At 46.1% G+C, this 26691-nt stretch overlaps 1 protein-coding gene across 1 annotated transcript in view; it reads right to left on the bottom strand.

The window, feature by feature from the left end:
- The window catches only part of HYDIN (HYDIN axonemal central pair apparatus protein), a 1819717-nt gene that overhangs the window by 1180415 nt on the left and 612611 nt on the right, over nt 1-26691 (bottom strand). The window contains exon 24 of the mRNA XM_029609235.1: nt 13136-13246. Within this exon, the coding sequence (XP_029465095.1) occupies nt 13136-13246 (111 nt within the window). The remainder of the gene's footprint in view (nt 1-13135; nt 13247-26691) is intronic.

The raw sequence follows: 26691 nt of genomic DNA on the forward strand, positions 1-26691 counted from the left end.
AAGAGAAGTCATGGGTCGCTGCTGGAGCCCGGAAGAGTGACGGCCAAGAGAGAATAAAAGAGACTGTGGGCCACTGCCAAAGTCCTGGTCAGTGGCATCCGAAGAATGGGAAAAGGCATAATTTGTATGTGTATGTGTATGTGTGTGAGGCAGTCTGCTTGTGTGTATGTTTGTGTGTCTGCAAGGCAGCCTGCTTGTGTGTGTGTGTGTGTGTGTGTGTGTGTGAGAGAGGCGGTCTGTGTGTAAGTGAGTGAGAAAGGGAAAAAGGAGAAAATTTGTGCACCCTGCTTTCCCCAGCTAATTCACAACAATCATCTGCTCTCCAGGTGATGCATTGTCCTTTCGCACAGAGGATAACTCCCGAAGGCCTACTGCCCAGGAGGGAAGGGTTAGGTCGGCCGTCATACTAGGTGATTCGATTATTAGGAATGTAAATACCTGGGTGGCTGGTGGGCGTGAGGATCGCCTGGTAACATGCCTACCTGGTGCGAAGGTGGCGGACCTCACGCGTCACCTAGATAGGATTTTAGACAGTGCTGGGGAGGAGCCGGCTGTCGTGGTACATGTGGGCACCAACGCCATAGGAAAATGTGGGAGGGAGGTTCTGGAAGCCAAATTTAGGCTCTTAGGTAGAAAGCTTAAATCCACAACCTCCAGGGTAGCATTCTCTGAAATGCTCCCTGTTCCACGCGCAGGTCCCCAGAGGCTGGCAGAGCTCCGGAGTCTCAATGCGTGGATGAGACGATGGTGCAAGGAAGAGGGATTCAGTTTTGTTAGGAACTGGGGAACCTTTTGGGGAAGGGGGAGTCTCTTCCGAAGGGATGGGCTCCACCTTGACCAGAGTGGAACCAGACTGCTGGCGCTAACCTTTAAAAAGGAGATAGAGCAGCTTTTAAACTAGAACAAAGGGGAAAGCCGACAGTCGCTCAGCAGCGCATGGTTCGGAGAGAGGTATCTTCAAAGGATACTAATGATGCATTAGAATTAGGGCATCCTGACAGTGAAGTTCCAATAATAAGAAAAGTAGTCCAAGTACCTGTACTTAAAAACTCACCTGAGCTAAAAAAATTCTAACTTATCCCTATCAATTAAAAAACAGAATGAAAATACAAACAAAAAACAAACTTTGAAATGTTTGTATGCTAATGCCAGAAGTCTAAGAAGTAAGATGGGAGAATTTGAATGTATAGCAGTGAATGATGACATAGACTTAATTGGCATCTCAGAGACATGGTGGAAGGAGGATAACCAATGGGACAGTGCTTTACCGGGGTACAAATTATATCGCAAGGATAGAGAGGAGCACCCGGGAGGCGGTGAGGCGCTTTATGTCCGGAATGGCATACAGTCCAACAGGATAAACATCCTGCATGAGACTAAATGCAAAATTGAATCTCTATGGGTAGAAATCCCTTGTGTGTCGGGGAAGACTATAGTGATAGGAGTATACTACCATCCACCTGGTCAAGATGGTGAGACGGACAGTGAAATGCTAAGAGAAATTAGGGAAGTTAACCAAATTGGTAGTGCAGTAATAATGGGAGACTTCAACTACCCTAATATTGACAGGGTAAATGTATCATTGGGACACGCTAGAGAGATAACTTTCCTGGATGGAATAAATGATAGCTTTATGGAGCAATTGGTTCAGGAACCGACGAGAGAGGGAGCAATTTTAGATCTAATTCTCAGTGGAGCACAGGACTTGGTGAGAGAGGTAACGGTGGTGGGGCTGCTTGGCAATAGTGATCATAATATGATCAAATTTGAATTAATGACTGGAAGAGGAACAGTATGCAAATCCACGGCTCTCGTGCTAAACTTCCAAAAGGGAAACTTTGATAAAATGAGAAAAATTGTTAGAAAAAAACTGAAAGGAGCAGCTACAAAAGTAAAAAATGTGCAAGAGGCATGGTCATTGTTAAAAAAATACCATTCTAGAAGCACAGTCCAGTTGTATTCCACACATTAAGAAAGGCAGAAAGAAGGCAAAACAATTACCGGCATGGTTAAAAAGAGAGGTGAAAGAAGCTATTTTAGCCAAAAGATCTTCATTCAAAAATTGGAAGAAGGATCCAACAGAAGAAAATAGGATAATGCAAAAACGTTGGCAAGTTAAATGTAAGACATTGATAAGACAGGCTAAGAGAGAATTTGAAAAGAAGTTGGCCGCAGAGGCAAAAACTCAGAGTAAAAACTTTTTAAAATATATCCGAAGCAGAAAGCCTGTGAGGGAATCAGTTGGACCGTTAGATGATCGAGGGGTTAAAGGGGCACTTAGAGAAGATAAGGCCATCGTGGAAAGATTAAATGATTTCTTTGCTTCGGTGTTTACTGAAGAGGATGTTGGGGAGGTACCTGTACTGGAAAAGGTTTTCATGGGTAATGATTCAGATGGACTGAATCAAATCACTGTGAACCTAGAAGATGTGGTAGATTTGATTGACAAACTGAAGAATAGTAAATCATCTGGACAGAATGGTATACACCCCAGAGTTCTGAAGGAACTAAAAATTGAAATTTCAGACCTATTAGTAAAAATTTGTAACCTATCATTAAAATCATCCATTGTACCTGAAGACTGGAGGATAGCATATGCAACCCCAATTTTTAAAAAGGGCTCCAGGGGCGATCTGGGAGACTATAGACCGGTTAGCCTGACTTCAGTGCCAGGAAAAATCGTGTAAAGTGTTCTAAACATCAAAATCACAGAACATATAGAAAGACATGGTTCAGTGCAGGGTTGGGCAGTTCCGGTCCTCGAGGGCCACAAACCAGTCTGGTTTTCAGGATATCCCTAATGAATATGCATGAGAGATTTGCATGCAATCTGCCTCAGTTGTATGCAAATATATGTCATGCATATTCATTAGGATATCCTAAAACCTCGACAGGTTTGTGGCCCTCGAGGACTGGAATTGCCCACCCCTGGTTTAATGGAACAAAGTCAGCATGGCTTTACCCAAGGCAAGTCTTGCCTCACAAATCTGCTTCACTTTTTTGAAGGAGTTAATAAACGTGTGGATAAAGGTGAACCGGAAGATGTAGTATACTTGGATTTTTAGAAGGCATTTGACAAAGTTCCTCATGAGAGGCTTCTAGGAAAAGTAAAAAGTCATGGGATAGGTGACGATATCCTTTTGTGGATTGCAAACTGGCTAAAAGACAGGAAACAGAGAGTAGGATTAAATGGACTATTTTCTCAGTGGAAGGGAGTGGGCAGTGGAGTGCCTCATGGATCTGTATTGGGACCCTTACTTTTCAATATATTTATAAATGATCTGGAAAGAAATACGACGAGTGAGATAATCACATTTGCAGATGATACAAAATTGTTCAGAGTAGTTAAATCACAAGCAGATTGTGATAAATTGCAGGAAGACCTTGTGAGACTGGAAAATTGGGCATCAAAATGGCAGATGAAATTTAATGTGGATAAGTGCAAGGTGATGCATATAGGGAAAAATAACCCATGCTATAGTTACACAATGTTAGGTTCCATATTAGGTGCTACAACCCAAGAAAGAGATCTAGGCATCATAGTGGATAACACATTGAAATCGTCGGTTCAGTGTGCTGCGGCAATCAAAAAAGCAAACAGAATGTTGGGAATTATTAGAAAGGGAATGGTAAATAAAACGGAAAATGTCATAATGCCTCTGTAACGCTCCATGGTGAGACCGCACCTTGAATACTTTGTACAATTCTGGTTGCCACATCTCAAAAAAGATATAATTGCGATGGAGAAGGTACAGAGAAGGGCTACCAAAATGATAAGGGGAATGGAACAGCGTACATTTGTTCATGCCTGGTGCGCGAACAAAAGTATGCGCTCGCGCAAAATTATTAAATCTACCCCGCTGGAAGCAGGCGTAATTTTGCGCGCGCCAGCCGGCTGCCCCGCTCTTTCTGCAATGGTCTTATCTTCCCTAAGAGCCCCTTTAACCCCTCTGTCATCTAATGGTCCAACCGACTCCCTCACAGGTTTCTTGCTTTGGATATATTTTAAAAAGTTTTTATTATGAGTTTTTGCTTATGCTTTATCCTATTTATCCTATTTTCTTCAGATGGATCCTTCTTCCAATTTTTGAAGGATATTTTTTGGCTAAAATAGCCTCTTTCACCTCACCTTTTAACCATGATGGTAATCGTTTTGCCTTCCACCTTTCTTAATGCGCGGAATACATATGGACTGCGCCTCTAAGATTGTATTTTTAAACAATGTCCAAGCCTGTTGAACACTTTTAACCTTTGCAGCTGCACCTTTCAGTTTTTTTCTAACTATTTTCCTCATTTTATCAAAGTTTCCTTTTTTAAAATTTAGTGTTAGAGCTGCAGATTTACTTATTGTGCCCCTTCCAGTTATTAGTTTAAATTTGATCATGTTATGATCACTGTTGCCAAGTAGCGCCACCACCGTTACTTCTCTCACCAAATCTTGCGTTCCACTAAGAATTACATCTAAAATAGCTCCCTCTCTTGTTGGTTCCTGAACCAATTGCTCCATGAAGCAATCATGTATTACATCCAGGAACTTTATGTCTCTAGCAAGTCCTGATGTTACATTTACCCTGTCAATATTGGGGTAATTGAAATCTCCCATTATTATTGCACTGCCAAATTGGTTTGCTTCCCTGATTTCTCTTAGCATTTCATCATCTGTCTGACCATTTTGTCCAGGTGGACAGTAGTATACTCCTATCACTATACTCTTACCCAACACACATGGGATTTCTACCCATATAGATTCTACTGAGCATTTACTCTCTTGTATGATCTTTATCCTGTTGGACTCTATACCCTCCCGGACTTAAAGTGCCACACCCCCACCAAGTTGATCCTCCCTATCATTGCAATATAATTTGTACCCTGATATAGCACTGTCCCATTGGTTATCCTCCTTCCACCAAGTCTCTGTGATGCTAATTATGTCAATCTCATGATTTGCTGCTATACACTCTAACTCTCCCATCTTACTTCTTAGACTTCTGGCATTGGCATACAGACATTTCAAAGTGTGGTTTTTGCTTGTTTTAACAACCTGCTTTTCAGTTGTTTGGGATAATTCGGAAATCATTAGCTTTGGTGATTTTTTTACATATAGGCATATGAACTATGTTTGCTTTTAATAGAACCTCTCTGTTGGGATGCCCTAACTCTCCTGTTTCATTAGTATCCTTCAAGGATACATTTCTCCGAACCATGCACTGCTGAGTGACTGTCGGCTTTCCCCCTTGTTCTAGTTTAAAAGCTGCTCTATCTCCTTTTTGAAAGTTAGTGCCAGCAGCTTGGTTCCACTCTGGTTAAGGTAGAGCCCATCCTTTCGGAAAAGTCTCCCTTTTCCCCAAACGTTTCCCCAGTTCCTTACAAAGCTGAATCCCTCTTCCCTGCACCATCGTCTCATCCACGCATTGAAACTCTGGAGCTCTGCCTGCCTCTGGGGACCTGCACGTGGAACAGGAAGCATTTCAGAGAATGCCACCCTGGAGGTTCTGGATTTCAGCTTCCTACCTAAAATCCTAAATTTGGCTTCCAGAAACTCTCTCCCACATTTTCCTATGTCGTTGGTGCCCACATGTACCATGACAGCTGGCTCCTCCCCAGCACTGTCTATAATCCTATCTAGGTGACGCGTGAGGTCTGCCACCTTTGCACCAGGTAGGCAAGTTACCAGGCGGTCCTCACATCCACCAGCCACCCTGCTATCTACATGTCTAATAATCGAATCACCAACTATGATGGCCGGCCTAACACTTCCCTCCTGGGCAGTAGCCCTGGGAGATTTGTCCTCAGTGCGAGAGGACAATACATCACCTGGAGAGCAGGTCCTTGCTACAGGATCACTTCCTGGTACACCAGGGTGATGTTCTCCTACTGGGAGACCTTTCTGATCCAAGGCAGCACTGGGGCTGCCAGAATGGATTTGGGACTTGGCTACTATGTCCCTGAAGGTCTCGTCAATGTACCTCTCTGTCTCCCTCAGCTCCTCCAAGTCTGCTACTCTAGCCTCCAGAGATTGGACTTGTTCCCTGAGAGCCAGAGCTCTTTGCACTGAGTGCACACATACAATCTCTCACCGGCGGGTAAAAAATCATACATGTGACACTCAATGCAAAAGACTAGAAAGCCCCCCACTTGCTGCTGGACTGCTAACTTCATCTTAGTTTTATTGAGTTCCTAGTTAAGTTTAGGATACTAAGGGAGTTGGAATGAGAGTACTTTAAATTTACAGGTGAATTTAGTAATTAATCAGCTAGTGTCCTACAAGGGGTTGATTAAACTTTCAATAAGGGTTGGTACAATATTATGTTTTAGATAAGACCCTGATTGATTTTTAATGAGAAAGTGTCTTGTGCCTAAAAATCAGGGGTTGAGTGGGTGGGAAAGACAGACACTAGAATTAACTATCTATGGCTTGCTTATTACCTCAGACAAACACAAACTCTAAAGAATATATCCCTTAATTTCACCTTTCACCAAACTTTTATAAGCCCCAAACTTTCTGAAAACTATACTTACCAATCCTCTTAAACCACGATTAAATTAATCTTCACTCAGTCAATGGAAGGATTTGAGATCGGCGCGCGTTTCTGGTCCTCCTCTACTGCAAATCGTGCGGGGCATCTGGAAGCTGGAGCTGTGGAAGTCAATCCCTGGATCGCTTGCAGTGACTTCTGGACTCCTCTCCCGGGGGATGCTGGGAGCAGTATGCAGATGAGCCTTCCGGTCCTCCTCTACTGCAAATCGTCCGGAGCCTCTGGAAGCTGGGGCTGTGGAAGTCAATCCCTGGATCGCTTGCGGTGACCTCTGGACTCCTCTCCAGGGGGATGCTGGGAGCAGTATGCAGATGAGCCTTCCGGTCCTCCTCTACTGCAAATCATGCGGGGCCTCTGGAAGCTGGGGCTGTGGAAGTCAATCCCTGGATCGCTTGCGGTGACCTCTGGACTCCTCTCCCGGGGGATGCTGGGAGTAATATGCAGATGAGCCTTCCGGTCTTCCTCGATCCTGACACCAAGCTTCAAAAACTAGCCAAACCTGCACATAGGCTAAGGAAGTGGAAAACGTTCGTGCTTGTAGCAAGGTGGCAATCACCGCAAAAGAATATCCATGCTCCAACAAGCAAGCCCTCTCAAGGACCATACCGTGTCGGATCTTCAACAGATTCTTGTGCGGCGGAAGATGAATGGGGGTTTCCATCAGATCTGCATGCCATGGACTTCTGGGGCAAACTGGTGCCACCAGAAGCACCATCCCCCTGTGGCCTTCGATCCTACGAACTATTCTGCCCAACAGGGGCCACAGGAGAAAGACACATAGCAGCTTGTCTTCAGGCCAGAATTGCACAGAAGCATCAATAACCAAGAACCTCGGATCTCTCCTCGGATTGAAGAATCGAGTAACCTTCGCATTGCGAGAAGTTGCCAGCAGGTCTAGGAATGGAAGGCCCCAGCGATCCACTATCAGTTGAAACACCTCACTGACAATACCCATTCTCCTGGGTCCAGATTCTCCCTGCTGAGAAACTCTGCTCTTATATTGTCTTTTCCTGCAATGTGAGAGGCCAAGATCACCTGGAGATGCCCTATTTCCTATCACCTAGGAGATGCCCTATTTCCTGCAACATTTGCTGGCTCTTGGTTCCTCCCTGCAAATTGATGTAAGCCACTGTTGTTGTGTTGTCTGACATTACTCAGACCATTTGATCCTGCAGTCTGTCACTGAATTACAAGCATGCCAACCAGACCGCCTGGGCTTCCACGCAATTGATATTCCAGAGAGACTCTTCTGTATTCCAGCGTCCTTGTGCCATTAGATCCTGACATTGAGCTCCCTAACCCTGGATGCTCACATCTGTCATGAGTATTACCCAGTCTGGTGATGTCAGGGAAACTCCCTTTCTCAGATGATCCTCCTGCACCACCACCACAAGTGAAGCCAAACCAAATAGTCCTGAGACTGTGGGTTCCAATGAGACAGCCACGAGTGCTGAAGAGGACGCATATGTGCTCTCGCCCATGGCACCTTTTCCAGGGTTGCCACCATCAAACCGAGTACCTGTAGATAGGACCACACTGTCGGGCGTATAGTGTTCACCAGAAGACGCACCTGCAATATTAACTTCTGAATCCAAACTTCTGGCAGGAAAACCTTGTCAAATCTCGTGTTGAACCAAACACCCAGATACTCCAACAACTGAGATGGCTGAAGACTGCTCTTGGCTAGGTTCACTACCCAACCAAGCTCCTGCAACAAGGAGATCACCTTGTGGGTCACTAGGCAGCTCTCTTCCAGAGACTTGGCTTGAATCAGCCAGTTGTCCAAATACGGGTGTATTAGGATTCCATTCTTTCTCAACTCTGCTGCCACAACCACTATAACCTTAGAAAAAGTTCTGGGAGGGGTGGCTAGACCAAAAGGCAGGACACCCAAAACTGATAATGGCGCATCAACACCGCAAAACGCAGAAAATTGGGTGCTTTAATCAGATGGAAATATGGAGGTAGGCCTCAGACAGATCCAGGGAGATCAGAAATTCCTCTGACTGCACGGCCATTATCTCTGAGTGCTAGGTTTCTATGCGAAAATGAGTCACCCGCAAATGATGGTTGACTCCTTTGAGATCCAAGATGCAACGAAAGGAGCCCTCCTTCTTGAGCACAACAAAATAAATGGAATATCGTCCTGTACTTTCTTGAGACGTAGGCACTGGAACCACAGTCCTCAAACTGAGGAGTCTTGACAGTGTAGATTTCACTGCCTGCTTCTTCTGCAAGGAGTGTCAAGGAGACACCACGAACACGTCCCAAGGAACACAGCAAAATTCCAGCGCATATCATTTTCATACCACCTCCAGGACTCACTGGTCTGATGTGATTTCGACCCACCTCTGAGAAAAGAGAGAGAGACATCTCCCTGTCTCTTGTTCCCAAGGGTGGGTAGGCAAACCTTCATGGTGAGGCTCAGGAGGATCTGCTACCTGAGCCCGCACCTTGCTTGGGCTGTCTGGGATGAAAGGACAGAGACCTGCCGAAAGGTCGAGTCCTCTGAAAGGTCGACCCTCTCTGGGGACGAAACCACTTGGAACCCCTGAGATGACCCCTCGTATCAAAGGAGCACTGCAACTGTTTCTTATCCTTCCACAACTGAGCAACCAGGGATTCACACCATTTACTCGCCAGCTTCTCCAACTCACTCCCAAACAAGAGTGAGCCTTTAAAAGTGTCGTCTCGCACCTTCTTTGGGTGCAGAATAGCACCGTCCTACTCCAACTCAGCCAACACTTTATAGGCTTCTTCCCCACTGCAGAACTCTTCCATGTAGTGTCACTGCTCAGAGACTCGGCCACAGCTTGAGTGGTTGCTGTTAATCTGCAAAAAGCTCAACCTCCGGTAGTGAGTACCTTGCTTTGCTCGGCCTAATTAAATACTTCTGCTTCTGGTTTAAACCCTTAAATCTCCAGGGACAGTTCAAGGCTTTTATCTCTGGTTCTAATGCCTGTGGGCTTGGATTAGGGACAACCAAGCCCTACTGACTCCACCCACTGTTGCTTGTAGGAGGGAACAAGTCAACACTGAGTCTTGCCCACCTACTGCAACATCCACAGCAGTTTCCTTAGGTCCTAACCTGTTCAGTGTCCATGTCTCCTCGAGGGGGTTTCCACCAGTCCTCTCCTTCCTCCATCAGTATGGGTTCCAAGTCTGGACTCTCTGGCAAGTCTACCTCTATCTCCTCCATGTCTCCCTCTGTCTTTTGTAGTTCTTCTTCCTGTTCCTGTCCAGCCCCTTCATCAGGCCATCTCCCCGGCTCCTCCCAATCCACCTGGATGTTTACACCCTCTTGATGAGGTGCTGGCTATGCAATCCCTCCCTCTCGGTTCACCTCGCTTCCCCCTCTCCCAGTTCTTTTCAGAGCAAGATCTCTTCCCCTAACCTGGGGTTTCTTTGGTTTTGAGGTTTCCACCCAGGTTTCCTGCTCCAACCTTCTCCGGAATTGAGATTATCAGCAGATGTAAAATCATTTAGAAAAAACCTTAAAACCTGGCAGTTTGGTATTTCTTTTAAGAACCTGGAAGGAAAATATTTATTTATTTATTTATTTATTTATTTAAAAACTTTTCTATACCATTGCTAGGTTTAAATACCATTGCAACGGTTTACATGTAGGCACATATTTAATGTAGGTAAGTGTACTATAGTACATTCTAACAGGTGCCGTCAAAGGTTCGGTTACAATATATCATTAGACATAGTTATTTAGCGAAGTAGTTCATGACCAATTGTACCAAGCTACTTACACGGGTAGTTTTATCACACATAGTTTTATAGTTAAGCTTATTGTGGTGTAGAGTTCATAGACTAATCTACTGTAAAGTTCTAAGTACCCTGGGTCGGTGCCTTTCTGTCTTTTCCTGAATAATTTCTCTCTATTCTCTCGTCTCTTTGTAAAATGCTTGTTTAAAAAGCCATGTTTTTAAACTTTTCTTGAATGCCTTGAGATCACTTTGTTGCCTGATCTCTGGAGGCATAGTGTTCCAGATTATTGGTCCTGCTAGTGATAGGGCTCTTTCTCTCACTTGTGTGTACGAAGGGGCGTACAAAGGGGCATGCCCCTTTGTTGCACCCCTTTGGTGCGCGGCGCCTACGGGGTCCCTATTGGGTCTTTATCCTCCGGGGGCCTCGATGATGCCGGCAGCGTCACCGAGGGGGAGGGGCAAAACCCGTAAATCCGGGCAGGCTAGGCAGCAGAGAGACCTGTAAGGGAGAGAAAGAGAGAGGAAAAAAAAACAACCTGAAAGGGGAAAGAAACAGCCAAAAAAGCCTCGGATGGTCCTGGAGGCAGTGGGGCACGTCGCCTACGGGGTCCCTATCGGGTCTTTATCCTCCGGGGGCCTCGATGACGCCGGCAGTGTCACCGAGGGGGAGGGACAAAACCCGGAAGTCCCGGCAGGCTTGGCAACAGAGAGACCTGTAAGGGAGAGAAAGAGAGAGGGAAAAAAAAACCTGTAAGGGGAAAGAAATAGCCAAAAAAGCCTCGTATGGTCCTGGAGGCAGGGGGGCACATCGCCTACGGGGTCCCTATCGGGTCTTTATCCTCCGGGGGCCTCGATGACACCGGCAGCGTCACCGAGGGGCAGGGGCAAAACCCGGAAGTCCCGGCAGGCTTGGCAGCAGAGAGACCTGTAAGGGAGAGAAAGAGAGAGGAAAAAAAAACCTGTAAGGGGAAAGAAACAGCCAAAAAAGCCTCAGATGGTCCTGGAGGCAGGGGGGCATTTTGCCTAGGGGGTCCCTATCGGGCCTTTATCCTCCGGGGACCTCGATGACGCCGGCAGCGTCACCGAGGGGGAGGGGAAAAACCCAGAAGTCCCGGCAGGCTCTGCAGCAGAGAGACATGTAAGGGAGAGAAAGAGAGAGAAAAAAAAAACCTGTAAGGGGAAAGAAACAGCCAAAAAAGCCTCGGATGGTCCTGGAGGCAGGGGGGCACGTCGCCTACGGGGTCCCTATCGGGTCTTTATCCTCCGGGGGCCTCGATTACGCCGGTAGCGTCACCGAGGGGGAGGGGAAAAACCCGGAAGTCCCGGCAGGCTCGGCAGCAGAGAGACCTGTAAGGGAGAGAAAGAGAGAGAAAAAAAAAACTTGTAAGGGGAAAGAAACAGCCAAAAAAGCCTCGGATGGTCCTGGAGGCAGGGGGGCACGTTGCCTATGGGGTCCCTATCGGGTCTTTATCCTCCGGGAGCCTCGATGATGCCGGCAGCGTCACCGAGGGGGAGGGGCAAAACCCGGAAGTCCTGGCAGGCTCGGCAGCAGAGAGACCTTTAAGGGAGAGAAAGAGAGAGACAAAGACCTCTTTTATTTGATTCTTTTATTACTCTTTATTTGTTGTAAATTCTTTATGAATAATTTTAGTATACTGTATTTTACTTTATTTTGTTTTATTTAGGATATTGTATTTTACTCTATTTGTTTTATTTAGGTTATATTTATTTATGTATTCTGTTATTCTTTTAAAAATATGTAAACCGCCATGACGGCTTGACTGAATAGCGGTATAGAAATCCTAACAAATAAATAAATAAATAAATAAATAGATAACCATCACAAAAGGCGATTTCATAAGATTAGCTTTGGAGGTTGCGTCAGCTGACCAATTTCAAAGACATAATTGACACCTGGCCGCTATTACAGAAGCTATTACAGACCAAATCACAGAAGCTATTACAGACCAAATCACAGCCCGCGTCTGCTAAAAAAGCTGCGGCGGGTTCCATAACGATTCTGGACTTCACTCCAGAATCATCAACCTCCTGAGAGAGAAGCAGACAAGAGCGAGTCACCAGGGCACAACAGGAAGCTATCTGCAATGTCATTGCCACTGCTTCAAATGCTTGCTTAAGGATAGCCTCAATCCTCCTATCGTGCACATCCTTCAAAGCCGCTCCTCCCTCCACAGGGATAGTTGTCCGCTTAAAGATGGCACAGACAAGCGCATCTAGTTTCGAAAAATGCAGACGCTCTCTCACCACTGGATCCAGGGGGTACAGGCCTTCCAATGTCCGACCCCCTTTGAAATTTGCATCCTGAGCATCCCATTCAAGATCAATCAATTCTTGAATGGCTTCCATAACAGGGAAAAAAAGAGGCTTTATGCAAGGAAACGAAAATGGATTTTTCTTTGGCTCAGACATGGAATCTTCCCCAGGCTCTCCCAGCATCTTCAAAATCTGGGAAATCAGGGCCAGAAGTTCATCTCTATGAAAGAACTGCAACATAGTCCTATATGGTTCCAGTCCCAGAGGAATTTCCCCATCTTCCAGAGAGTCAGTTTCTGCCTCATCATCAGTGCCCAGACATATATGTGTATCAAAAAAATTACTTTTGTCTGGAGCCCCTTGGCCCCTTCAAATTGAAAAATGGGTGTGAATGGACATTAAAAACAAAAGTTATTAGGGGCATAAACAGTCACATACAGACATGATGATCTGATAAACCTCCATCCCTTCAGAAAGCAGGCTGATAAAATACACTTGATTATTTATTTTTCAGAGAGGCATCCTACAAAGTCCCAGGAGTATTGCAGTCCTTGTTTATCATCTGTTGTGGAGGATTCTGATGTTCAGTCTGTTTTGTGCATACTATACCTAACAGATTTCCTGAAGCTGGTAATATCTGTGAGTATCTTGGTCTCGCTGCTGCTTTCCAACTTCTCTGGTAGTTCAGCAATGGAAGACTTATGTACATCAGAGTGGAATCTGAAAAATACAAAAAACATGAAAACATAGAAGTAAATATTCAAAGACCCATTGAGTGAATAAGATAAGTGCCTAATTTTAGTTTAGGTTTTTAGCTGAATATTCTCCTAAATACTTTAGCATCTTTGTTATTGGGATTAGGTGATATCCTAATTTTAGAGGTTTTTATAATCATGTAAACTCCTGCAAAAAAAGAGGCATCTAGAACTTTGCCATACCATATAGTACATCACTGACTCTCATGATTAAAATAACAGCAGTCTTATGAAAAAGCAGCAATGCAAATACTATACTAGACCCTAGAACATTAAAACAACACCTACTGTAATGACAGAAAAGCTGGACTACTACAGAGAAACTAAACACTAGCAGAAATACTGCACTTCAGTCACACACATACAGGCAAAACAGAGATCGACCCTTACCTAATATAGAAATAAGAGACTACAAATTAGAAGAAAACATGCAGAGAAAACCAAAATAGAAAACCTGAGAAAATAGACTCTGAACAGTGAAATACTGAAGAAAGAGCAAAATACAAAAATATAAGAAATGCACGTTCCCAAAGATGGCATATTTCAATTGCTAAAATCTCAAATATGATAAATATATATGTATATATATATTTATTTATTTTACCTTTGTTGTCTGATCTTTGCATTTTTTTAATCAGTTTGTCCCAGTCCCTTTTTTCCCACTTTTACTTTGTCGGTCATTTCCTAATTCCTTTTTAGAGTCTTTCTTTTCGTTTTGTTTCTTCACCTACTGTCTTCTTCCCTTCCTCCCTCACACACACACACATACACACACACAATCTCTCACTCTCACTCCCTGGCTCCCATTCTCACACATACAGATGCACACCCAGGTTCCAATTCTTAAACACACATAGACGCACATCCAGGCTCCCATTCTCACCCACTGACAGATGCACACTCAGGTTCCCAGTCTCACTCACATACACACATGGCCAGGCTCCCATTCTCGCCCTCCCATACACACACGCATGCACACACACACACCCAGGCTCCTATTCTAATCCACACACATACCCAGGCTCCCATTCTAATCAATACATACACACAGTCTCCCATTTTCTCACCCATACATACACCCAGGCTCCCACTCTAATCCGCATACACACCCAGGTTCCCATTATCACCCCACACACAAATACCAGGTTCCCATTCTCACCCCCCCCCCCCCATACACACAGGACCTTTTCATTAGGCATAGCCAAACTCATACTTCTGCTGTCGTGGGGATTAGATCCTGCGATGGCCTTGCAGCTCCGGCCCTCTTCTTCGCTGTCACAGGAATGGGATCCTGTGACGGCATTTCAGCTCTGGTCCTCTTCTTCGCCATCATGAGGATGAGATTCTGCAATGGCATTGCTGCTCTGGTGTCAGACAGCCCTGGTTGGGTGGGCCTGAGCCCAAAGTGAGTGGCCATGGCGCACCCAGGCCCACTTGTGGCTATGCCACTACTGCCATCATATCCAAATTACACTCCCCCAGTCTCCTCCCTCATTCCTGACCTGACCTTCCAAAAAATAAAGTGTCCTATGGGCCAATGCTCACTTTCTCTCTCTCACATAATCACAGTAGCTAATCAAAAGCATGTTGGACTTTGGTAACACAAGATCTCAGACTAGGATGTGGCATAACCATAACAAATTTCTCCTCTAGCTGAATATTGGTGGCATCATCAGATGGAGCCCTGATACGGAAAACATATGTCAAAAGTTTCTAGAAACATTTGGCTGACACACTGAGCCTACTGAGCATGCCCAGCATGCCATGATATTCTCAGTCACAGGGGTCTCCCTTCAGTCTCGTTTGTAGCAGTATGCATGAGCTAAAAAAATAAAATAATAAAACGTATCGGACCCAACTCCGCGGGGTGGCGGGTGGGTTCTGTGAGGACTACATCCTGCTGTCCTGGGATAACATCTATTACAAGGTAAGCAATTTTGCTTTATCCCAGGACAAGCAGGATGATAGTCCTCACATATGGGTGATTAGCAAGCTACAGGCTGAGTCATTCTTGCATTATACCAACAGCATACAACTTGTGCAACAAGCACAACAACTGGTGTACTGCTGGAAAAAATGAAGCAACCTGAAATCACAGCAGGATGGATGTAGAAGGAGTTGGTGTTATACTGGAAATAAGTTCTTTAAGACAGATTGTCCAAAGGCTGAATCTTGTCGGCCTTCTTTGTCCAAACAATAATGAGTTGCAAAGGTGTGAAGGGAACTCCATGCTGCAGCTTTACATATGTCAAGAATGGGCACTGAACGATAGAGTGCTACTGATGTAGACATAGCCCTTACTGAGTGTGCTTTTACTCGCCCCTGGAGAGGAATTTTTGCTTTTTCATAACAGAATTTGATACAGTCTGCTAGCCAGTTGGAGAGAGTCTGTTTACCTACTGCAACTCCTGGTTTAGTTTTGTCAAAAGAAACAAAGAGTTGGGTGGATTTCCTATGGACCACCGTGCGGTTCAGGTAAAAAGCTAGCGCACGTTTACAGTCTAAGGTGTCTAAAGGGCTCACCTGGCTTCCTTAATGATCGTGGTCATCACTTACTTTTTTGCTTTTAGTTTTTTTTTCTTTTGAAATTGGCGCGGTTTCAGGCCTCTGCCTTCTGGCAGAGTGCGGGGGGTATTGTTTTGAATTTTAGATGGTATCGTTTGTGATGAGACTCCATTGGTGTTTGAAATTATGGAACCGACCTCCTACTGGTAAATGGGGCATAGGGTTGATGGAAAGGCCTCTGTTCTCTTGATTGACTTTAAAAACCCGCTGCTGGAATAGTTTGTGGTGGTGGTTGGGTTTTTTGCTGTTTTTGTTGGCGTGCACGTCCCCTTTGAGGTGGACGGTATGAACGCGCTGAAGAAGCATGTGGGTAGTATCTTCTAGGCCTATAGAAGGGTCTCCTGGTTTCCCTTCTAGTCGATTTCCTTATTGAGGATGGCTGATCCGATGGTAGTCTGGAGAGTTGGCGGAGTGTCTCGTGGTCAATGTTCCCTCTAAGGTTTGGTGGCATGTGTGCAAAAATTGAAACTAATGTGCAAATTTTTCAAATGTCAATTTTATTGTGCAAAATTTCTCGACATATGATTCAAATATGAACATTTGCAGAAAGCTGAAAGAGAAAACATTACATTACATCAACCGTAGAAGTATTTCGTCATCCTTTGCAGTTCTTCCAAAATGAATACACATTGTCCAAATTAACTGCTTGTCCTGACATTAAATAAAGTTTTATCCTAATGAGGTTGTCCAGATGGTTGACTTCTAGCCGATTTCTGGTCTTTGTTTTAATCTGATTCATGAGACTAAAACCTCTCTCACAATCTGCGCTAGACGCCTGGAAAGTTCCACAAATGTCAAGCAATTGGCCTAAGTCAGAAAACCCATCCTGCTGCCTAATATAAACAATCATGTCGTCAAAATTCTTCAGTGCACCTTGTGCCAATTTTTCACTCATGATGAATTTAAAGTCCACATACTGAGCAACTAAATTCTTCTTAAGAACAACTTCTGGCTTGTTTAGCAAGGTGCAGTATCTAGCTGCCAGTATTTCAATTTTGTCAGAACCAAATAAAAAATTCTTAACATTTTCAACAGCTGCAAAGGAATCTTTATCAAAGACTGACCATTCGCCAAGTTCATCTTCAGGAAATCTACTGTTAAAGTGATCACAGACACGTTCTATGAAATGGATGACAGCAGTGGTGTTGACAGAAGCGTACGTTGCTATAACATTACGAACTTCCCCTGAGAAATGAATGGTGTCACCAAGATACTGTGATCGAAGTTTCATTATTTTGGCTTTTGTCATCTGGAACGCCTCTACAGTTGTTAGATTGCTCCTCTGAAGACGTCTACACAACTCTGCCAACTCTCCTAATACATCATTTAAAGTAAAGATGGTAACATGATACTCAGGTTTTGTCAACTTGTCTAAGCAGTATTTGTGTATTGGGTCATCGTCTTCTTCTATCCGTTCTCTGCAATATTGAATCAGCATATCGTAGTTCTTGACTAAGGCATTCACAGCAAAATGACGAGACAACCACCTGACTTCATTAAGGGGCCTGAATGCAACTGCATCATGTTCTGATGCCTGACAAAGTTCCTCAAACCTGGATTTCTTCACAGATGACCGACTAAAAATCGTGTAAACTGTTCGAATTAGAGTTTCTATATCTTTCAACATAGCGTTATGCTTCCAAGCATCATCAAGTCCTAAATCCTCTCTGTGTGCCACACAATGTTGCTCAAGCAAATGTTTGTTAGATCGCCGAAGTATTGCAGCAACACCATTATATTTCCCGAGCATCACAGAAGCCCCGTCTGATGTGAACATTACCATTTTGCTCAAGTCAAGATTGTTCTCTTGGTAAAAATTGGTAATGGCTGTCACAATAGCTGCACTGTTACATTCTGTCAGCTTCAGAATTCCAGCAAAATAAGTACAGTAAGCAGCTTCACCTTCTTTTCGAAATTTTACATAAAGAATTAACATTTTTGTCACGGTGATGTCTGTACTCTCATCAATTATGAGAGTGTGGAATGTCGACTGGCGCCAATCATTTATCATATCTCTTTGTATTACTGAGTTTATGCACTCTAGAAATTCAAACGCATAGGGGCGGATTTTCAGAGCCCTGCTCGCGTAAATCCGCCCAAAACCAGGCGGATTTATGCGAGCAGGGCCCTGCGCGCCAGGAAGCCTATTTTACATAGGCCTCCCGGCGCGCACAGAGCCCCGGGACTCACGTAAGTCCCGGGGTTCTCCGAGGGGGGCGTGTCGGGGGCGTGTCGGGGGCAGGCCCGGTCGTCGCAGCGTTTCGGGGGCGTGTCGGCAGCGTTTTGGGGGCGGGTACGGGGGCGTGGCTACGGCCCGGGGCGGTCCGGGGGCGTGGCCGCGCCCTCCGTACCCGCCCCCAGGTCGCGGCCCGGCGCGCAGGGATTTACGCCTCCCTCCGGGAGGCGTAAATCCCCCGACAAAGGTAAGGGGGGGGTTTAGACAGGGCTGGGCGGGTGGGTTAGGTAGGGGAAGGGAGGGGAAGGTGAGGGGAGGGCAAAGGAAAGTTCCCTCCGAGGCCGCTCCGATTTCGGAGCGGCCTCGGAGGGAACGGGGGTAGGCTGCGCGGCTCGGCGCGCACCAGCTATACAAAATCCATAGCCTTGCGTGCGCCGATCCAGGTTTTTAGCAGATACGCGCGGCTCCGCGCGTATCTACTAAAATCCAGCGTACTTTTGTTTGCGCCTGGAGCGCAAACAAAAGTAGGCTATTCGCGCGCCTTTTAAAATCCGCCCCATAATTTTTACTTCTCCAAGATTCCGGTATTTTTACATATTTTCCAATGTGATTGTGAATTTCCTGAACAGATAGTATCGAAGAATTCAATTTTATGGCAAGGAGGACATTATCAATTAGAATTTTTACCTCCTCACTGGAAGCAGACTTTCTTTCAGAAATTTCAGTTTTTGTCTTCTTTTCTTCAGTAGTTTCCTTCAGCAATGCCCGAAGTGTTCCCCGACGCTGACTTCTTAGCAAATCGACAGACTGAACGTGAACTTTCTGGAGTAAATGTCGCTTTAAATAATCCAGTTTCCATTCGTCCCACTGTTTTCCTTGGGCGAAAGCACAATGAGCATTCGCATGTTTGCAAATGTCGCAGACAACAGAGTTCTCCGACTTGAACTTAAAAATATTTCCAAGAATCGTTCGCTGTTTGATGACGCACTCCGGCATATCAGCTTCTACATATTCCTTGAGCCATTCGACTTTAAAGTTCAATCTCGCTTTCTTATTCAAACGTTTATCGTTTCTTCCGTCTTTGAATTCACATTTAGACATATTTTTCCGCTATCTTCTGTCAGCTTGTACCTTTTCTCATGAACGCCGTTCACCACACCACACAATCAAACGGAAAACAGGAAACGGAAATGTGATCAGAGCCTCGGTGGGTCACGCAAGAGGTCATGGCTCTGCGGAAGCAACGCCCAGTAGTGTCTCCGTAGTCAGTGGCGTCGCTGCGGTGGGTGGCGGGCGGCTTCTATCCCTCCCTCTTTCCGAGGAAAATGGAAGCAGACATGGGCGTTTTTTTTGCGCGGCAGATTAAAACATGTGCGCGGCAGGAATTTAACTTGTGCGCGGCCGCGCGATTGCGCAGCTTAGAGGGAACATTGCTCGTGGTGATCTTTCAACTGAGAGACAGTAGCCTGAATTTTTTCTCTAAAGAGATTCTCTCCAGTACAAGGAAGATCTGCTAGTTTCTCTTGAACTTCTTGTCTGAGGTCCGAGGCCTTAAGCCAAGCCCACCTCCTTGCATTAATTCCTGATGCTGATAGGCGGGCAGATGTTTCAAAAGAGTCATAAGCTGCCCGTACCTCCTGTTTGCCAGATTCAAGCCCCTTTGCAATTAGTGTATTTAGAGCCAGTTGTTGTTGCTGAGATAGATCATCGGCAATACCTTGAACTTGCTTCCACAAGTTTCTTTGATACTGTGTCATATAAAGCTGGTATGCTGCAATACGACATACCAGCATGGACCCCTGAAAAACCTTTCTCCCTAAGGTATCTAATAACTTCTGTTCTTTTCCTGGTGGGGTAGAAGAGGGTGGCTTCTGTTTCCTGGCTTTTTTCTGAGCCAATTCAACGACCACAGAGTGATGAGGCAATTGGGGCTTTTGGAAACCTGGGGTATGATGCACCAGGTATGTGGCATCTGTTCTTCTATTTACAGCTTGTACTGAGCAAGGATGCTCCCACAACTTATGCTGGAGTTCCAACAGGACTTTGTGGATTGGTATTGCCATTACCTCCTTTGGTGCATCAACAAATTGAAGGACTTCTAGAGCCTTGTGTCTTATGTCCTCCTCCATCAGTAATTAGAAAGGAATTGTGTCCGCCATTTCCTTAATGAAGTTTGTGAATGACAAGTCTTCAGGAAGGAACTTCCTCTTCTCTTCTGGTGGAGAAGGCTCAGACTGTAGTTCTTCTGAATCAGAATCAGTATCCACATCCTTCCAAGGAGTATACTGAGGATGGTAAGGTGATTCAGGATCATCTGGTTGCTGTTGTAGATGATGTTCTGTTTTAGAAGCAGATTTTGACGGAATCTTCTTTGGCAGCATAGGAGGTAATGAAGGTATCGATGGGGAATCGATGGGTCTCAATGGCATCGATGGGAACCGATGCCAGGTATCACCCGATGGGCCAGGACGCATTGGCATCGAGGGATCCTTTACTGGCATCGATGGTCTTGCTGGTATTCGATGATGATGAAGGCCCGATGGCCCTGGGACGGAATCTGAGTCGCTGTTATCATCCTCCAATGAACCTGGAATCGGAATGGAAGGAATCACCGGTGGATGTGTAGGCATCGATGGAGTCGATGGTTGCACTGGAGGCACCGGTGTAGTCAGTGCTGATGGAGGAAATATTTCAATCAAGGTGTCGATTTTGTTCAGCAAAGGCTAAAAAATCGACGGATCCGATGTTGATGCCGGAGTCAGTGTCGGTACCGACGGTGGTATGGAAGGAGGCTGAAATTTTTGAAAAGCCTCGACGATTGCCTGCTGGACCATGGAAGTCACCTCTTCCCTGGAAACTGGGACTGGGTCCACTGTCACAGGAGAAGGTAAGACTGGCGCTACTGGCCCTTCCACGACTGAGCGTGGTGGCACAGTCTCTAACACCAATCCCGGTGGAGAGCGCCTCGGTTCCTCAGGTACAGAAGGGCGTGCTGGTTTCAGTACCTGGACTCGCTTGGGCATCGGCTCGATGTCCTTTGATGCCGATGGCTGTGTTGTTCCATCCGATGGATCCGTGGAACGGTGTCGATGGCATCTTTTTTCTCGATGTTCCTTAGATGCCGAGGAAGACACTACGGAGGACACCGATAGGGTCAGCGACGGACGGTCACCGGTCCTCTTTTCTCCTCGATGTTTTGCAACCGAGGGAGATATTCTTCTTGGAGACAATGTCGACGATGACGATGGGGTGATTTTCTTAAATAACTCCTCCATCTTGTCCAATCGGGCATGCCTGCCCTTTGGTGTCATCTGGGCACAAGTTGAACAAGCCCGGACATCGTGGCCTGATCCCAGGCACAAAACACAAACATTGTGCGGGGTCGGTAATCGACATAGTGCGGTTACAATCTGGACATTTTTTTAATCCGGAGGCCTTGTTAGAAAGTGAGGCCGAGTAACGGTCAATAACCAGAGAATACCGTTAGTGAGGGTGACCGGAATCGAACGAAAATGACTCAAAAAAATGTACTCATCGATACTATGTCGAAGGGAGACCCGATGACAATTTTTTTGTGATTGAAAATATTTTCTTTCCCTTGAGGAAAAAGTGAGGGAAAATTCCCAGAGCTCCTAATACACTATGCTTACAGCAAGGCGGAAAAAAAGAGACTGAAGGGAGAACCCTGTGGCGTAGAATACCATGGATTGCTGGGCATGCTCAGTAGGCTCAGTGTGCTAGCCAAAAGTTTCTAGAAACTTTTGACAGAAGTTTTCCGTATCAGGGCTCCATCTGATGATGTCACCCATATGTGAGGACTATCATCCTGCTTGTCCTGGGATAAAGTCTTCTCATGAAGGCAACATTAATCAAGTTCTTCTCCATAGAGAGCAGAAGTGGATCTTTGAATTAGGTTCACTAAGTCCATTGGGTCTAAAAAACAAAATTAGATTTTTTTTTCCCTTTTATTTTATTTTTTCCCTTTATTTACTTTTTATCTTTGATTGTATTTCTGATCCCTTTAATGATTTCCTTTATATTGATTGGCTGTTTTGAATTAGCATATATGTCTAATGAAAGGAAATTAAGAATGCTGAATATACTGATTTATCTTCATATATTAGTTTGAAGCACACTGTGGTTCCATTTATCTTGACCATTGTGTATAGTTACTTTGCAAGCTGTAAAAGGTAATTATTGTATCTCTGGACCCTTGGGCTGAGGCAGAGATCAATCAAGACCTTTATACCAGCCCATGTTCCCCTCGGGTTCAGCCTTTGAATATCGGGGCCAGCAGGACTTAAGTAGGCAGGACTTAGGTAGGCAGGAGAGATTCGTACTAAGCTGGGTTGTAGGCAGACAGCAGTTAGACATAACCGGGGTCCAGGCAATGGTCAGAGCCAGGCAGTGGTCAATCATAGCCAAGGTCCAGGCAAGGTCAGAAGCAGGCAGTAGAGCGGTGACATCACCCGCAGCGATGACCGCCTGAACTTAGTGCTCTCCCCTCCGTCGCAAGCTATCTCCCTTCATCGCGGGCTGGGCAGGGTAAAAACTCCCCACACCGAGCGCATTTGAACCGCCAGCAGCACGGGATGGCAACTCCGAGAAAAAAGCCCGATTTACACCGCTTCTCCTTCGCAGCGGCAACTACAGCTGCGGCCCTAAATAGCGAGGAGGGAACTAAGATGGCGCCGGCGGGTGAACCCGCGGAAGCCCCGGAGGTGCCGGCGGGGACCGGGGATGAACAGGGCGCACTGGAGGTACCAACCCGGCAGGAATTTAGGCTGTGGTTCCAGGAGCTCAGGGGAGACATGGCTCGCTATCGGGAGGAGTTGGGGGCCATGTTCGCTGGGATTCAGAAGGAGGTCTGGGACATTGGCAGCAGAGTTGATGAAGCGGAGGTGGGCCTGCAAGAGACGCAGAAGGAGCTGGAACGGCTGCAGGAAGAACAGGGGAAGGTTAGGGTACTGCAGGAGGACCTCCAGCGCCAGGTGGAAGATCTGGAGAACAGAGCCCGAAGGGTTAATCTCCGGTTCCGAGGCATCCCAGAAGGAGAGGAATATAGGGACTGTGCTAAGTCTGTACAAAGTATTTGCTCCCAGCTGCTGGATCCAGACAATACAGCAGAGCGACCTCGAGAGGTAGTGCTGGAACGAGCCCACAGGATTTATGGCACCCCCCGCAATAACATGCCTCGTGACGTCATAGTGTGTTTTCACAGCTTTCTAGTGAAAGAGCAAGTGGCACAAGCGGCCAGATCCCTGGGCACCATCACCTGGCAGGGACATAAGATCGACGTTTTCCAGGATTTAGCAGTTTCTACCATAAAGAAGAGGAGGGCCTTTCGGGATGTTGTTCAAATCCTGCGAGCCCATAACATCCGATATCGATGGCTTTTCCCCTTCGGATTACAGTTTGCTATTGGGGGCGTTACCTCTAGAGTCCATCAAGTCATGGAAGCGGAGGATATACTACGTGCGGCGGGACTACCGGATCCACCCTCCGGAGAGCGCCCAGAACAGCGCGGGGACGGCGTTCCACACAGTGGACAAAGACCCCGATGGCAGCGCGTGGACACAGGCAGAGGACGCCTCAGCCGAAGATCGGGAGGTCCTACCGACCTTGAAGCACCTGGCTAAGACAATGGGGACCGGTGTGGGTGAAACAGCTGCATGCTGGCGGGGCAATCTGGAAATTGCAGGCCAGTGGATTTTGGTTCTCGGAGAGGTCTGAGATGCCTTGTTTACAGTCTTGAGTGCTGACTTATAAGTTGGGCCTGGAATGTTACCAAGCGTGTTATCTATGGGGTTGAAGTGGGAGAAGTTTTGCCTACTTTTGCTTAATTTTGTCTACAATTGCATAACTATGTTTAGGGGAGACGATTTTACAGGTGTAGGGATCCAGGGGGGGCGGAGGGGAGCACGGTTCGGTGTGGCGGGTGATGTCCGCTCTCTTAGGGAAGTGCACCACATGGTGGAGAGTGGTTGTAGGATGGGTGGAAAGGGGGGGAGGGGAGGGAGGGGGGGAGGGGGGGTGCTGGGGGGGACCAAGTTGTCACATATTGCGGCTTGCACACATCGGGTTACATGACAGACGGTACGCTGATTTCCCGGAGACAGGGGACCTTTAGGGTGGTTGCTGCTCAGCTTACTTTACTGTCAGTATGGGGGTGTTAAACATTGCTTCTTTGAATGTGAAAGGCCTAAATACTTATCATAAACGACAACTTTTGTTTAAAGATATGGCCTTATTGCAGGCTGACATTATTTTCAGCCAAGAAACTCATATCCGGAAGCGACACGAGCGCTTGCTTACTTCGGTAGCGTACCCACAGGTCTATCATGCTGCAGCGAACGGGCGAAACAAATATACAGGTGTGGGAATCTTCTTTGCCAAAGCCATGATAGTGGATATTTTGTCCGTCATTAGGGATGTGGAGGGACGCTACATTCTGGTGAAGGTTAGAATTAATGAAGTGCTGTTTACACTCATGAATGTCTATGCCCCGAATGCGGACCAGTCTTCATTCTTCAATAAATTGTCTACAGTTCTCAGTGAGTGGGCGGAAGGGCACTTAGTAGTGGGGGGGGGACTTTAATTTCACTCGATACCCTTATTTAGATAACACGGGTAGAGGAGGGGTGGGGAGTAAGAATATTCGGCAGGCCCTGAAAAATTTGATAGTTGACAGGGGATTGGTGGACGTTTGGCGGCTTCGCAACCCTACGTCTCGCAACTACACTTTCTTTTCCAAGCCCCATCAATCCTACTCCAGGATTGACTACTTTTTAGTGGATAGAGATATGGTGGGCATTATCCGGGATGCAGATATTGGCATTATCTCTTGGACGGATCATGCCCCGATATGGATCAAGCTCTACCTAGGAAGCTCACAAGCGGGGGTAAAGTTCTGGAAGCTGAATGACCGGTTATTGGACGATAAGCTATTTGTGGACACAATAAAGGTTAAATTAGCTCAATATCTAGAAATCAATGATAATGGGGAGGTTTCCCCAGGCGTCCTATGGGATAGTTTGAAGGCTTATGTTAGGGGTCTTTTTATAGCTCGAGCCTCGTATGTGAAAAAGGAGAGGGACAGGGAACGCTGCTTGCTAATGGACAAAATAGCCCGTATGGAGTTGCAACATAAACGTTCCCTGGACCCAGGCCTGTTGGGGAAACTGGGGGAGGCTAGAGGGGCGCTACAGGCCCTAGATAACGATACGATAGCTTTTATGTTACAGAAATTGAAGCAACAACACTATGAATGGGGCAATAAAGCAGGGAGGCAACTGGCCAGAAAACTCAAAGAACGGGAAGCGCAATCTAATATTATTAAGATTAAGGGGCCCCAGGGTAAATATGTCTATACCCAGCAGGAAATAGGGCAATGCTTCAATACATTTTACCGCACCTTATACGATTTGGAGCAGTTGAGTACACCGGCAGAGCAGGACCAGTATTTGAGGGACGTACCACTTCCTGTTTTGCCAGATGCCCAGAGAACTCAGCTTAATGAAGAGATTAGAGAGGGGGAAATATCCCTAATTATCAAAGATCTTAAGTTGGGGAAGGCCCCGGGCCTGGATGGGCTAACTGGAAAATTCTACAAGACTTTCTGCTTGGAAGTGACGCCTATTTTAGTGTCTATGTTTAATGCATTACGAGGGGATGGTAGAATATCCCGTGAGTCCAATACGGCGGGCATCACAATACTGGCCAAACCGGGACGAGATCATACCTTGTGCGGCTCATATCGCCCCATATCACTGATCAACATAGATATGAAGATTTTGGCGAGAGCTTTGGCAGTACGGCTTGGGAGAGTTGCACCTGGGCTGGTTCACAGTGATCAGTCGGGGTTTATCCCTGGACGCCTGGCGTCCGACAATGTGAGACGGGTGGTGGAACTGATGTGGTGGGCCCAGACTAATAGTATCCCTGCTGTATTACTCACTGTTGACGCCGAAAAGGCGTTTGATCGGGTCCACTGGCCTTATTTGTTCAAGGTCCTGGAGGCTATGGGATTGGGGGAACATTTTATCACTTGGATTGCGAAGTTGTACGGGAATCCACAGGCTAGAATTAAAGTAAATGGGGCTTACTCTGATCCCTTCGAGGTGAAACGGGGTATGAGGCAGGGGTGCCCTCTCTCTCCGCTATTATTTGCCCTATCCTTAGAGCCGTTTGCAGAGCGTGTCAGGGGTCACCTAGATATCCAGGGTATCCCCATTAAGGATGTCTCCTACAAAATATCGCTCTTCGCTGATGATTTGTTATTTACCATAGCCCACCCGGAGGTCTCTCTACAGCCTTTGCTGGAGGAAATGCGCATATTTGGTAGATTATCGGGTTTTAAAGTTAACGCCGATAAATCTGAACTGCTTAATGTTTCGTTGCCTACTGACCAGTATGCAGCATTGGGGAGTACGCTGCCTTTTCGTCTGGCTCGAGAGGCCATAAAGTACCTAGGGGTTAAAATAGGGACGTGCTTGGCAGATCTTTATAGTTTAAATTATGATGCCTTACTGATCCGCATTCAACAAGACTTCGGCAGGTGGGACAGGGCGAACCTGTCATGGTTCGGGAGGGTGGCAGCTATTAAGATGAATGTTTTGCCCCGTTTTTGTTATTTCTTTCAAACGCTTCCTGTAGCGATACTGGCAGGA

The sequence above is a fragment of the Rhinatrema bivittatum genome, chromosome 7 (assembly GCF_901001135.1).
Source record: "Rhinatrema bivittatum chromosome 7, aRhiBiv1.1, whole genome shotgun sequence".
NCBI classification, from domain to species: domain Eukaryota; kingdom Metazoa; phylum Chordata; class Amphibia; order Gymnophiona; family Rhinatrematidae; genus Rhinatrema; species Rhinatrema bivittatum.